At 44.2% G+C, this 13,269-nt stretch overlaps 1 protein-coding gene across 5 annotated transcripts in view; it reads right to left on the bottom strand.

The window, feature by feature from the left end:
* Positions 1 to 13,269, bottom strand: part of SUDS3 (SDS3 homolog, SIN3A corepressor complex component) — a 301,525-nt gene that overhangs the window by 248,931 nt on the left and 39,325 nt on the right. For 2 of the 5 annotated variants that reach the window (XR_007471771.1, XM_033408777.2), the window contains exon 12: positions 12,706 to 12,791. Coding sequence is in view for 3 of the 5 variants with exons in the window: in XM_033408777.2 (XP_033264668.1) it covers positions 12,706 to 12,791 (86 nt within the window). In the remaining 2 variants the exon portion in view is untranslated. Of the gene's footprint in view, positions 1 to 6,943; positions 8,469 to 9,126; positions 9,254 to 9,322; positions 12,792 to 13,269 lie in introns of those variants that run through there. The other 3 variants (XR_004477865.2, XM_033408776.2, XM_004281485.3) reach the window with 3 other exon arrangements.

Genomic DNA, 13,269 nt, shown 5'->3' with positions numbered 1-13,269 from the left:
AACTTTCAAAACACCAAGGAGGGACTTCCCTAGTGGTGCAGTTATTAAGAATCTGCCTGCCAATGCAGGGGACACAGGCTCAAGCCCTGGTCTGGGAAGATCCCACACACCGTGGAGCAACTAAGCCCGTGTGCCACAACTACTGAGCCTGCGCTCTAGAGCTGGTGAGCCACAACTAATGAGCCCACACGCCACAACTACTGAAGCCCATGTGCCCTAGAGCCTGTGCTCTGCAACAAAAAGCCATCACAATGAGAAGCCAGAGCACCGCAACAAAGAGTAGCCCCCGCTCGCTGCAACTAGAGAAAGCCCGCATACAGCAACAAAGACCCAACACAGCCAAAAATAAATAAATAAATAAAAGAAGAAGATACACAAATGGCCAACAGGCACATGAAAATCTGCTCAACAACACTTATCATCAGGAAATAAAAATCAAAACCACGAGATATTACCTCACACCTATAAAATGGTTATTAGCACAAAGACAAGAGTTAACAAGTGCTGGCCAGGATATGGAGAAAAGGGAACCCTTGTGCAGTGTTGATGGGAATGTAAATTTGTGCAGCCACTATGGAAAACAGTATGGAGGTTCCTCAAAAAAATTAAAAATAGAACTACCATATGATCCAGTGATCTCACTCCTGGGTATATATCCAAAGAAGATGAAATCATTATCTCAAAGAGATATCTGCACCCCACCTTGTTCACTGAAGAATTACTCACAAGAGCCAAGACATGAGAAAAACCTGTGTTCATTGACAGATGAATGGATAAAGAAAATGTGGTACAGGGAAGTCCCTGGCAGTCCAGTGGTTAGGACTCCACGCTTTCACTGCCATGGGCCTGGGCTTGATCCCTAGTCAGGGAACGAAGATCCCGTAAGCCACATAGCACAGCCATAAAAAAAAAAAAAAAAGTAAAGTAAAACAAGAAAGAAAATGTGGTATATATACAAAATGGAATATTATTCAGCCATAAAAAAGAAAATCCTACCATTTGCAACAATATGAATGAAACTTGAGGGCATTATGTAAGTGAAATAAGTCAGACAAAGAAAAATGCTGTATGATATCACTTACATGTGGAATCTAAAAAAGATGAACTCATAGAGTAGACAGGTGGTTGCCAGAGGCAGGGCCTAGGAGGTGGGGGAAATGGGCGAAGGCGGTCAGAGGTACAAACCTCCAGTTTATTTTGTAAAGCCTGGGGATGTAATGGACAGCAGGGTAACTCTAGTTAACAATACTGCACTGTATGCTTAGAAGGTGCTAAGATCATAAATCTTAAAAGTTCTCACCACGCACACACACACACACACATAGAATGGTAACTAATAAGATGATGGATATGTTAACTAGCCTTATTGGTAATCACATCACAATACACAAATATATCAAATCATGTTGGACACCTTAAACTTGTACACAATGTCATATATCAATTATATCACGATAAAGCTGGGGAAAAAAGTCAAATAATCAGTAATCACAATGGCTTCAGACTTCTCAAGGGCAACATTGGAAGCTAGAAAGCAATCAACAGTGCCTTCAAATTCTTGAAGGAAAATGATTTCCAAGCCAGAATTAAACCCTCCAGAATGGAAAACATCGGAAAAGAAACAACCAAATTTCAGAAGCTGAAAAGTAAATTAAAAAAAAAAATCCTGAATTTTAAAACTTGACACTGAAGAACTTGAAAATAATGAATTAGCAGCACAGGGAACCTCTAGAAATGGAGGTTAAGGGAGGGAGGGGCTGTTTGAAATATGGTTAAGTGCTAAGTACTTAGCAGGCCTTTTCAGTTCTCGAAATATATAGGCCTAAATTCTGGGCATGAAAAACGTAGTTATACCAGCCAAAGCATCAATGAAGAGAACAGAATAAAAGTGTTCTGAATCACGCTTGGTAAGTTACTGCAAGATGCGTTTTACCCAAATCGGGGAGGAAGCAGAGAAATAGGAAGACAAGAGAAACAAGAAATGGGAGATCCAAACCCAAAGAGAGGTAATGGGGAGCTCCAGGATGGTGGTGAAGCGGGACCCGAGGGACCACTGTGTGCCAGGCTGCAGGGCAACCAGTCCAGAGTGGAGGTCAGAGGTCCCCAGGGAGGATGCTTTTTGAGAGTGATGAAATGGATGGAATACCTGGCGCATCTCAATGTATTGGGAGGAACTGAGACACTCAGTCAAGGCTTTGAGGTCGAATTTACAATAGTGCACAGAAAAGCAAGCAAACACAAAACTGTTTTAAAGAGCAAGATAATTATTGACTCCTGGGGAGAACACTGTCCAGGAAAGAAAAAGCAGTCATAGTTTACAACATGACTCAGCTCTGACTAGCATTTATATAGTCATATTATTATAAACACTGAATACTGACCTAATCAAGATTATGAAAGAACTATATTCTGGGGGAGTAGGGGATGGCTTCCACAGTGGGAATTTAATAGAGAATGCCTAGAACAGAAATATCTAGCATTGGTAACAAGGAGACACAGATAGAAGTTAAATACAAAAATAATCAGCTGGTTGATTCTGGGAGGGGAAATGAAGGAGAAAACAGGGAACTACTGTGTTTTGTGGCCAACTTTGTAGAATCCTTTGACTTTCTAAACTGCACGTGCATTACTTTGATCTTTGAAAGAGATTAATATGCTGCAATGAGAAATCAGGCAATAGGCAACCATTCATTCATTCAATAAGCATTTAATGTGTGCCTACAGTATACCAGTCCCTGGGAATTTGGTGGAAAAACAAAAAATGATCTAGGCCCTTTCCTCCCTGGCTCACAGTCCATTGGGTTTCTCAGCACAGCCAGAGGGGCAACAATTCAAACTCTCCTGTAGTGAGGCGTTAATATGGTGAAGGAAAGAGGCGTGGACACCTGCTTGTTTTGAATTTCAAGGTCTGTGGCTAGCGGTTTCTGTTGGCTTGCCTTGGGCAAGGTTGCTGTGGGCTTAGCCTCAAGTCATGATGGGACCCAAGCAGGTGGGGCAGATGACAACTGAAGTAATAATGATCCCTAACATGGGCAGTCGGCAATGTGGGATACATTTTCTAAAGCATTAGGGCAACCGAAGGTTTGTTTCAAGCATGAGGGTCATTGGCTGGCTGCTTTGTTTGCATGACCTAATTTAATCCTCACACTAAACTTCTGAGGTGGCTACTATTAATATCTCCACCTTCTAGATAAGGAAATTGGAGCCCAGAGAGGTTATGTGACCTGCCTAAGGTCACACAGCTCATAAGCAGCAGTGCTAAACCTCAAACCCAAGTCTTGAGTCTATGCCCTTCAGCCTTAAGACTGGGATTTTTCTCAGTCATTGGATTAAGAGCTGCAAGACCTGAATTCTAGCTCCTGCTCTACCAATAATCGGCTGTGTGATCTTAGGCAAGTCCCTTCCCTTCTCAATGTCTGTTTCTAGGTGTGAAAAACGAGGGGGTTGACTCAGATGACATCTAAGCATCCTCTATACTTTGGCAGTCTGTGTTAGCAATAGGGAAAGCCAATGGGAAAACGAAACACATGAATGGGGTGCAGAGGTGAACACACTTTTCTCCTCTGAGCCTCAACTGCCTCATCTGTAAAATTAGAGAATCATTAAGACACACCTCTCATGGTTGTTGAGTGTATTAAATAAGACAGCGTATGGAAAGTACTTAGCACTTGCCTGGGCACAGAGTAAGGGCTCAACCAACACGAGCCCTTATTCATTCCTACTACTCATATGCTTACAGGGCTCCACCACACTTGGATTCCTGAAAGTTTCCACTTCTGGTAAGGTCAAAGTACCATGTTTGTGGGAAGAAGGGGGGATCAAATCACAAGAAAAGGGAGTCAAACAAAATTACTGTCTGACAGGAACGTGTGCTGTTGCCCTTGATTGGTTTTGCATACGAGTTAGTTTACCAATACTTTCAGGAGCATGTAAGTGTGAAATTGGAAAGCGTCACCGCAGGACTGCCACAAGCCACTGCACTGGCGATATAAAAGGGGAGGCGAGGGGAATACGCTGGGCCAGGGAGAGGGAGAAAACTAGAGAGACAGAAAGGATAGGAAGGTGAGCCCCAGGTGTGGAAGGACAAAAAGACACAGGGCTGGGGAGCAAACTGGCTTTAAAGTTCAAAGCACATTCATCCAGATTGACTGTTGAACACACACTTCTTTGAGTTTTTAAACATGTCCCCACTGTCCCACCTCTGTGCTTTCCCTCAAACCATTTCCTCTATATTATTTCCTATTCCCAGCCACGGACACTGCTCAAGGCCAGCCTAGCTTTCAGGCCAAGCTCAAATTTTCTTTTCTTTCAGAAGAAATTACAAAGCGTTCATGGTTAATAAGAATACAGACTCTGGGTCAGTGAGACCTGCTTTGGAATTGAGTTGGTTGAACTTGAGGCGAGTTCCTTCACCTCTCAAAACCTCAGCTTCCCAATCTGTAAAATGTAGATACATAGTAACAACCTCACAGGATTACAATGAATAATAAATGATGGTGTACATGAAGCCTTAACCATATGCTCAATAAATGTCAGCTGCTGTTATTTTCTCCATCACCCACACTCCTGTCCATTCCCCACACCTATTACATTGAACTAGAATTACTGACAACCATGGAACCGTGCTTCTGTCTCTGAATCCCCAAAAAAAGCCTAGTACGCTAGGTAACATGCAACAGATGCTGCATAATAAATATCTGAATTGAATGCAATGACTATCACATTCTCAAGCTCATGATTATTGACTGTTTCAAGTAAAAGAAAAAACATCCTAAGCAATTGGCTACAGGTGACCAAATGATCATGGCAGGGTTCCCAATCTTGTCTGGGATAAGAATGAACCTCTCCAGGAAACCATTCTGTGGCAGGGACCCTTGGGCTCCCATAATAATGAAAACAAGAACAATTAACAACTAACATGTATTGAGGACTTACTATGTCCCAAACACTACCTCTAAGGTTTACCCAAAATAAATCAGTTAATCCTCAAAGGAACTCCAGGGGCAATTCTCACCCCTACTTTACAGAGGAAACTGAGTGACCAGCTGCCCCAGTTTGCCAGTATCTGAGGGGGTTCCTCAGACTTTCAGAGCTAAACCCAGAAAAGTCCCAAGCACGCTGGGACGAGTGTGCCCTAACACTGAAGCATACAGATATTAAGTAAATGTCCCAAGGTCAATGAGTGGCCAAATCAGGATGACAAACCCAGGAGCCCCATCACCTCTACTGCAGGCACAGACAAAGGCAAAAATGAACCCACTGAGACAAATTAGCCAGGTCATCAAGTGGGCTGTCCACCAGGCTTCCGAGCACAGAGTCTGACGCAAGTAAGTACTCAAATAATTGTCCCAACCGTGTTCTAACCGTGCACTGCCCAGAGCTACCCATATGACCTTAGGCAAATCATTATCATCTCTGGGCCTCAGATGTTTTCCTCTTCAAAATGAAGGGGTCACACTAAATCAGGATGGCAAATAAATCAGCTCCCTTGCCCATGGCAGGCAAAAGTAAATGATTAGGCTACTACTTCCCACTCCACCCAGACTTGGGCCTCAGAATCCTTCTCAACCCAACACACTGGGTATTCACAACCCATTTATAGCTGATGCTTAGCATGATCTCTAAAGCCACCAGCTTTATCTTCACAGTCTGTTGGCACTCAACTAGCTTCCCAGGAATTGATCTGGTCTCTTATGATTTGGCACTCAGACTAACACCCAAGGATAGGGAGCAGTTGGATGGCAGCAGGATGACAATGGAAGGGCCAGTCTCCATAGACTGGGCACTCCGTGTCCAGTCCTATGCCATGTATACCTCACAGTACAGCACAGTGAACGAGAGCAGGGACTCAAGAGAGACCACTGGGCTCAGTATCCTGGCTCACCATTTACCAGCTGTGTGACCTTGGGCAAATTACCTAATGTTTCTCGATTTCCTCAACTACACAAGGAGGATTATAGTACTACCTACCTCACAGGATTATAAGGATTCAATTAGTTAATATGTGTAAAATGCCTGGCACGTAGTACACAGTAGATGTGTTAATACCAGAATTCTCAAAATCACCCTGTGAGGTGGATATTACTTAACAGATGAGGGAACTGAGATTCAGAGGGATTACGCTGCCCAAGATCACACAACTAGTTAAACAGCAAAGCCAGGTTCAAACACTAATTTCTAAGCCTTTGCTCGCCACACTGCATTTCCGTAAACACTCAATGGTGAAATAAGGGATTCCTGATTAGCTGCAGGGCCTTGCCTGTACTCCTGAGGCTGCTGTACTTCCACCCTCAGCACCTGCTTGACCTCCTGACACGGCTCTCCTAGCTGGCTCTTGAATACTGCCTGCTTCAACTCCTGGACCATCCACACCTTCGGCACAGAGAGAGCAGATACCAGAAAACCAGAACACAGACTGCTAAGTCTCCAGCTCCTGGGAAACAGGGGAGAGAATCTTTACAATTCTGATTATTGGTCTTCCCCTATCTGTAAAGCGAATTCTGCTATTTTATAGATTTCTATCTTTCAGGGAATTGAGCAAATGCAGATTAGAGAAAATGTGTAAAGGGATTAAGTACCTTAGGTACCTATGCTGTATCTTATCTACCTCACTCCCCTAGGGGTCCTCCTAAACATATGTATCTCTTTGTCTTAAAAATCATAGCTATTCACAAAAATATTCTGGTTAACACTGAAGTTGCTACAGCTAATATATTTCTTGCCATGCCATTACGTCCAGAAAGAGTGAGCTGGTGCCCACGTTTCTAGTTCATTCCATCTAGTGCCTTTTTTTTTTTGGCAGCACCACGTGTCATGCGCAACCTTAGTTCCCGGACCAGGGATCGAACCTGTGCCCCCTACAATGGAAGTGCGGTGTCTAAACCACTGGACCGCCAAGGAAGTCCCAATATGCCTCCTTTTTAAAAGCTAGGAAAGTGCTTACCCAAAGATGGGGCTTGGAGAGTCTCTAACACTTGTGAGAGAGACCAGAAATTGGTTCCATTCTTGCTTCTGCCCAGGTTGCTGGCAGGAGCTGAGCAGGCAGCTTGCAGGTGACATAGAACCGTGTGCTCTTCCAGCCGGTGACTCCACAGGATGTGACATGGGAAGGTCCACTGACCTCCAGAGCGCAGTAATGGTACACGACGTCCAGCTCTCAGTGGCTCCTACCTCTCCTCCTCACTTTACAGACGATAGGAAAGGCAGGAAGAAAGTGAGTTGGAAAAATACAGATATGTGCTTCCCTCCAAAGTCTCTCTCGTCGCTTATGAGATAAAGTCAGCTCCATCCAGACCCATTACTCTCCACGTTCTAAACGGTTCCTTCCTTTGTGAAACTGTCATACTTGTGCCTTTTCAAAGGAAACAATCTCTTGGCCAGGGACTTGACTCTCTCAACTCTAATGCCAAGGGAGAACCCCAGAGTTATCCGGCAAGGGGAAGGGTCCCACAAAATAAGAGTGTTTTTACCTCTAAAATTTGCTCTGGATGTGTGTCCAAGAGGTGAGAACAGATAAAAGCAAACTCCCAGGGAAGCACTGGAAGAGAAAGGTGAGAATGCTGAATGTGATTTTAACAGATGAGGTTGGGAAAGGAGAGCAAAGGGTAGTAGGCAGGAAAGCTGGCTCAGATTCCAAAAGATGTGGACTTGGCCACTCAGTGTGTGACCTTGGAAAAGTTACTGAACCATCTTCTGTGACTAACAGAATCTCTTTCCTCCTCCGAAAACTGGTGATAACAGTGTATTCTCTCCAGGGTTGTCATGAGGCTTCAATGAGATGATGCAGGTGAAGGGCAGAGTGCCAAGAACTGGAGCCATTCTTACTAACCAGTCTGCCTCTCTTGGCCCATCATTTGACACTAACACTGTCTGACAGCTAACATTCATGGAGCACTTACTATGACCAGGCACAGTGCTGACCTCTGGGTTTCAAAGGAGAATTAAGTCTTGGCTTGATTATATTTGACGTATAAAGAGTACTCAGTTAAAGGCAGATACTAACGTCGAGGGCAAGCCCCGGTTAACAAACAGGAAGGCAAAATGGTTGACCTGAGTCTGCTTTTTGGCCTCTCCCACTTAGCCACACCTTTTGCTGCCAGCTCTTGCATCCCTGGTCAGCAGTCCCTAGCCTACATCAAGGACTTGGCTCTTCTAGAACAAATATGGAAGGACCCATAGACCTGAAGAGCTTGAAGCCTAAGATGATTAAAACAGAGAAAAGCTGTCGGGCTAGTAGTTACCCTAGCAAGGAGTGGTAACTGGAAGAAAGCCTACGGAGTTCATGGACGCTGGTAACGCTGTCTCTCGGCCTTGATGCTGGTTACATGGATGCTGTTGACGCTGTCTCTTGGTCTAGATGCTGGTTACATGGAGGCTGGTGACTCTGTCTCTTGGTTTAGATGCTGGTTACATGGACGCTGGTGACACTGTCTCTTGGTCTAGATGCTGGTTACGTGCATGTGTTCACACTGAGAAAACAACTTCTACAATTAAGACTTGTGCACTTTTCTGTATGAATGTTATGTTACAATAAAAAATTATTCAGATCGTGACTGCCCCTCTCCATTATGCAAAGCATGAAGCAGCCCTTCCCAATGGGTATTACAAGTACAACTGGGTTGCAAGCACAAGACGTCAGTCCCCAGTGGCAGCAAGCGGTCTTATCATTTTACTCGCTGGGAGCTGTGGAAATACCATGATGTTTGGTGAGACTGGCAAGTCCTGCTCTCGAGTACCCAATGAATAGCATCCTCCTCATCAGACCAGTTTACCTTAAGGTTTTTCCTATCTAAGGTCAATTTTATTCACTTTATTTTTTTAATTTTTTGGCTGCATTGGGTCTTCATTGCTATGCGCGGGCTTCTCACTGCAGTGGCTGCTCTTGTTGTGGAGCACGGGCTCAAGATGCACGGGCTTCAGTAGTTGTGGCTCGTGGGCTTAGCTGCTCGGCGGCATGTGGGATCTTCCCGGACCAGGGCTCCAACCCGTGTCTCCCGCATTGGCAGGCAGATTCTTAACCACTGTGCCACGAGGGAAGTCCCTATTTACTCCATTTTTAATCAGATTCTTTTATCCTCTCCAAACAGGAGACAGCTGGCTACATTTAAGGGTCGACACCCCTAGACCGATCTTTACAAACCTGAGAGTCAGTCTTGGACATCACTCCATATCTCACGCTTCATAACGAGCAGATGTCTAGTAGGTCCCTCCCTCTTCCCCAACTTCCTTCCTTCCCAATTGCTGGAGGGAAAACCTAAAATAAATTTCAATCATTTGTCAAGTCAATGGATATAATTTCAGTAAAAATATACAGACTACGTGCTGGTTTTCTCTTTCAAAGTTTATTGTCATTAAAAAAAAAAATAAAACCCTCTACTTGTTACATTCACCTCTCAGAACATTTAATGTACCAGTTAATGATGTTATTGTAAAAAAAGCCCACCAACTGCTTGCAATGGCTCTAAGTTATCATTATTATTTTTTGCCATGTTCTGGTATTATAGTGGTTTAAACTCTTTGGGAAAAAATGGTGCAACATTAAGTAGCAAGATTTCAAATTCCCAGATTAGAAACAATTTTTATATCAGGAGGAATTTTAGTAAAAAATCCAACGATAAAAGGAAATGTTAATAGAAAAACAAAAATACTGTAAAAAATAGGATTCCCCCCACCCAGCCCCAAGTTAGGTTAAAAAAAAAAAATGGAACCAATCCCACCCACCCCCCCATATTTCTCTTAGAAAAGTCACCCAGTCCTAAACGCAGGGTCTCACACACCAATACAAGTAGCCTGATTTGCAGACCAGCCTCTGGGATCTTACACTGGCCCCAGTCTGAAGGGTTTTTTTCAAAACTTAAGGTAAGTTAGGTAGTTAGACTTCCATAAATACTGGTATCCGAATGAATGAAAACATCCTGACTTTGGTATGGCTACAGAAATCTGGAAACTGTTCAAGAGGACACTGGCTTAGAGAGGGAGTTGAGGGAAGCACACAACAACCCCCAAGTGGAGGTAAAATAAACATTAGGCCACACCCAAAGCAAACACTGTGTAATACCTGAGGCTGACGCCTTGAAAGAAACACATGTAAAGGTTCTTGATCAGAATCACACACATACAGCTTCTTGAACAGAGTAACACACATACAGGTTCTTGATCAGATTAACACATGTATAGGTTCTTGATTGGAACTGTCTGGACCAAACTTTATCCAAGTTACCACTTGCAGGAAACAGTTTGAATTTGGTAATTTATCCAGTACCCTGGAGTCCAAGAAGAGACAAAGACGTTTTGGAAGAAGAACAGCCACCCGGGCTAAAAGCCAGGCCCCTCTTATTCTAGGAAGCTCAAAGTCTGTTTTTTCCTTCTCTCGTTCGATTTTGCCCATCACAAAAGCACCTCCATCTCCCAACAAGGGGGCTCTTCCACCCCAGGTCACCACAGGGCCCTGTCTGAGGGGAAGAACTGCTGATTTTTCATCCCTGGAGTGATTCAATAAAAAGCAAGTCTTCCGGGATCAGGAATATAATTTACGGTGCTGTGTCTCAAGTGTACTTTACGGTTTCCCTCATTTTCACTAGATCATGATTGTTAAAGGTTGTGAGGATACTGAGAAGGCAGCGGTGGGGCTGTGACCATGCCAAAGCGTGGCCTCAAACATCCTCAAATTTACTGAAAAGGGTAAAGTGCCCGGTCTTCAAATCACCAGTTACTTCATGAAAGCACAAAGGACCCACCAGACAAGGCAAGAAAACAAGGCAACTTGCTGCTGCATCCATGCAGAAAAGCAGTTATCGATACAATCCTTCCCCCAAAAAACAAACTTTGGTGCAGTGTTAGGAAGACAAGATAATCATTAAAAAAAAAAAAAAAAAATTAAAAATTAAAATAAACCACCTTCGATGGCAACACACACTAAACATATCTAAATAAATTTCCATCACAGGGCACAAGGGGATAACAAAGAGCTCCCTGATATTATGGGAGGTAACACACACCACAGTGACAATTCGATCAAGAGAGAGCCTCCCTTACAGCAAAGGCCGCCAAGAAGAAACAGAAGGTGAAGCCCCTGTTTACTGTCAATCCGGTTCACTATTGCAAATATCATAATCATCGGGGGCTGGGAGGCAGAGAAGAAACTCAGAACGCCCAGGCAATTTTGATAAACAGCATCATTTGTCCTGTTCCCTAAATGAGACTCCAACACCAGAAAAAAATGAGAGGAAAATTGGATTATAAATGAAAACTAAAATGTATCTGTACAAGTCTTTACTCTGAGTCAGTAGAGCTTGGCCTCTGTTGAAGCCAGGACTCTGGAGAAGGTGATTTACTTGTCATCACAGCTCTACAACTAGCTGTGGGGTGTGTACATCAAGAGACAACACGAAGACAATCACTTGAGACCAAGGGAATTACTTACAAAGATTTCCTAGGATGTATAAGGTCTACTGATTGCCCATAGAGATGCTAATACTTGCTCTAACCCCAAATACTTTAAACATCTTAAGGTGGCAACTAGAATATTAGAAACAAAACAAGAAAATCATCACCCAGTGAGTTATTTCTCCCATTATGGGAATGAGGGAAAGGGAGCAGGGTAGGCTGTTTCACCAGGATTCATTAGGGGGAGTGCAGGTTTAGTGGCAGCCAACGGCCTTCCTCGTCTGCAACCTGGGCCAGATCTCCTGGGAGCCCGGAAGTGCCGACAAGGTTCCATGGGTTCGGAATGGCCAGGCACAACACTGGCATCAGCAGCGAGAAGAGTGCGATGTGAGTTACCAGTGAGAGTCTACAGATCACTGATGACTCCACCAACCATCTCACCTCCCCACCGACCACAGACAACCTGGATCACCAGCCGGCGGCAGGTGCCACCTCATCTACTTGGGAGCAGGAGAGAGGAGGGAACTACAAACGAAAGCTTCTGAAAATGACCGCTTCTTGTTCCAGCCTGAGCTAGAACAAATGCGTTTGAATGAACCACTTGCTTTAAACAACATTTAAAATATGGAACCTTCAGCACTTTATGATATGAAACGCCCCCTTCCCTCAACCCCATTTACTGCAGTGCACGTCGTCTCCCAGGCGAATTTTTCTGTCTTTCAGCCGGTGGAATGGATGGCATATGTCAGATGTTACACAAGGCATTCATTTCTCCGAGAAGGCTTAGAGCCAGGAGAATTAATGTCCTTCTGCTAGGACCTCTGCCCCAAGCTTCTGGGGAAATGGTGAATTGGGCTTGACAAGGAAGGTAGCTACATGATCCACTAATCAGACTCAAAACATGAAAATGCACTGAGGAGGGTACCCCTTCCCGCTCCTCATGACAGCAAGACCTACAGATAATTAAGAGAGACGTCCCTTCAAACTCAAAGGAGGCTTTAAAAAAAAAAAAAAGACAAAGTATAAGCAAAAAACAAAGAAATCAGTAAAGCAAACTCCCAATTCTCCTGAAAGTAAAATAGTCTCATGGTGACGGATGACTGGAAGAAGTCGAGGCAGGGAAAGAATGACACAAAGGCGGGAAGTGCCTGGCCACAAGGGCGCCTTGCAGAATCCACCACAGTGTTCTCCATTTTCCAAGGCCAAGCAAGTAGCAAGTCCCAAGTTAAAAACTTTCTATTAAGAGCAAAACAAAACCAAAAACCATTCCAGAAAAGGGGTCAAGGGAAGAACAACACTGGAGAAAGTCAGGCCGCTGACCTCCGGCGGATCACGAAGAGCCCGCGCTGAAGCTGACCCAAGTAAATCCTCATCTTGGTGCTGTCGCTTGTCTTCCTCACCCAGATCTGCAGGGGAGATGGAAAAGGAACAGGATGAGAGAGGCTAATCCTGAGGGGCAAATCAGAATGTTTGTATGAATTAGGTGTAGCCAGATAGCTGGCAACCTCTTCCTGTCAACCCGTGAGGCATTCACAGGCCTTGACCTCTGGCCTCCTAAAGGCACATCTCCACTGCAGAGAGCAGGCATCACCCTTGAATTCATTTCTCCCAGCCATCTCTCTTACACCTTTGAGTAAGAAAATGGAAAGCACAGTGTTCTTGAGTTCCATTTTTGCCTTCATCTTAAAGACTTTTTTTTTTTAGACTGCACCGTGTAGCAGGTGGGCTCTTCTCTTAGTTCCCCGACCAGGTATCAAACCTGTGTCCCCTGCACTGGGCGTGTGGAGTCTTAACCACTGGACCACCAGGGAAGTCCCCTTAAGGACTCTTTTTGATATGGTATGACTACAGCATTATCAACATTCAAGACGCATATATTTATAA

Source organism: Orcinus orca, chromosome 15 (genome assembly GCF_937001465.1).
Source record: "Orcinus orca chromosome 15, mOrcOrc1.1, whole genome shotgun sequence".
NCBI lineage: Eukaryota > Metazoa > Chordata > Mammalia > Artiodactyla > Delphinidae > Orcinus > Orcinus orca.
The sequence above is the reverse complement of the archived record's forward strand: the minus strand, read 5'-3'. Positions and strand labels throughout refer to the sequence as shown.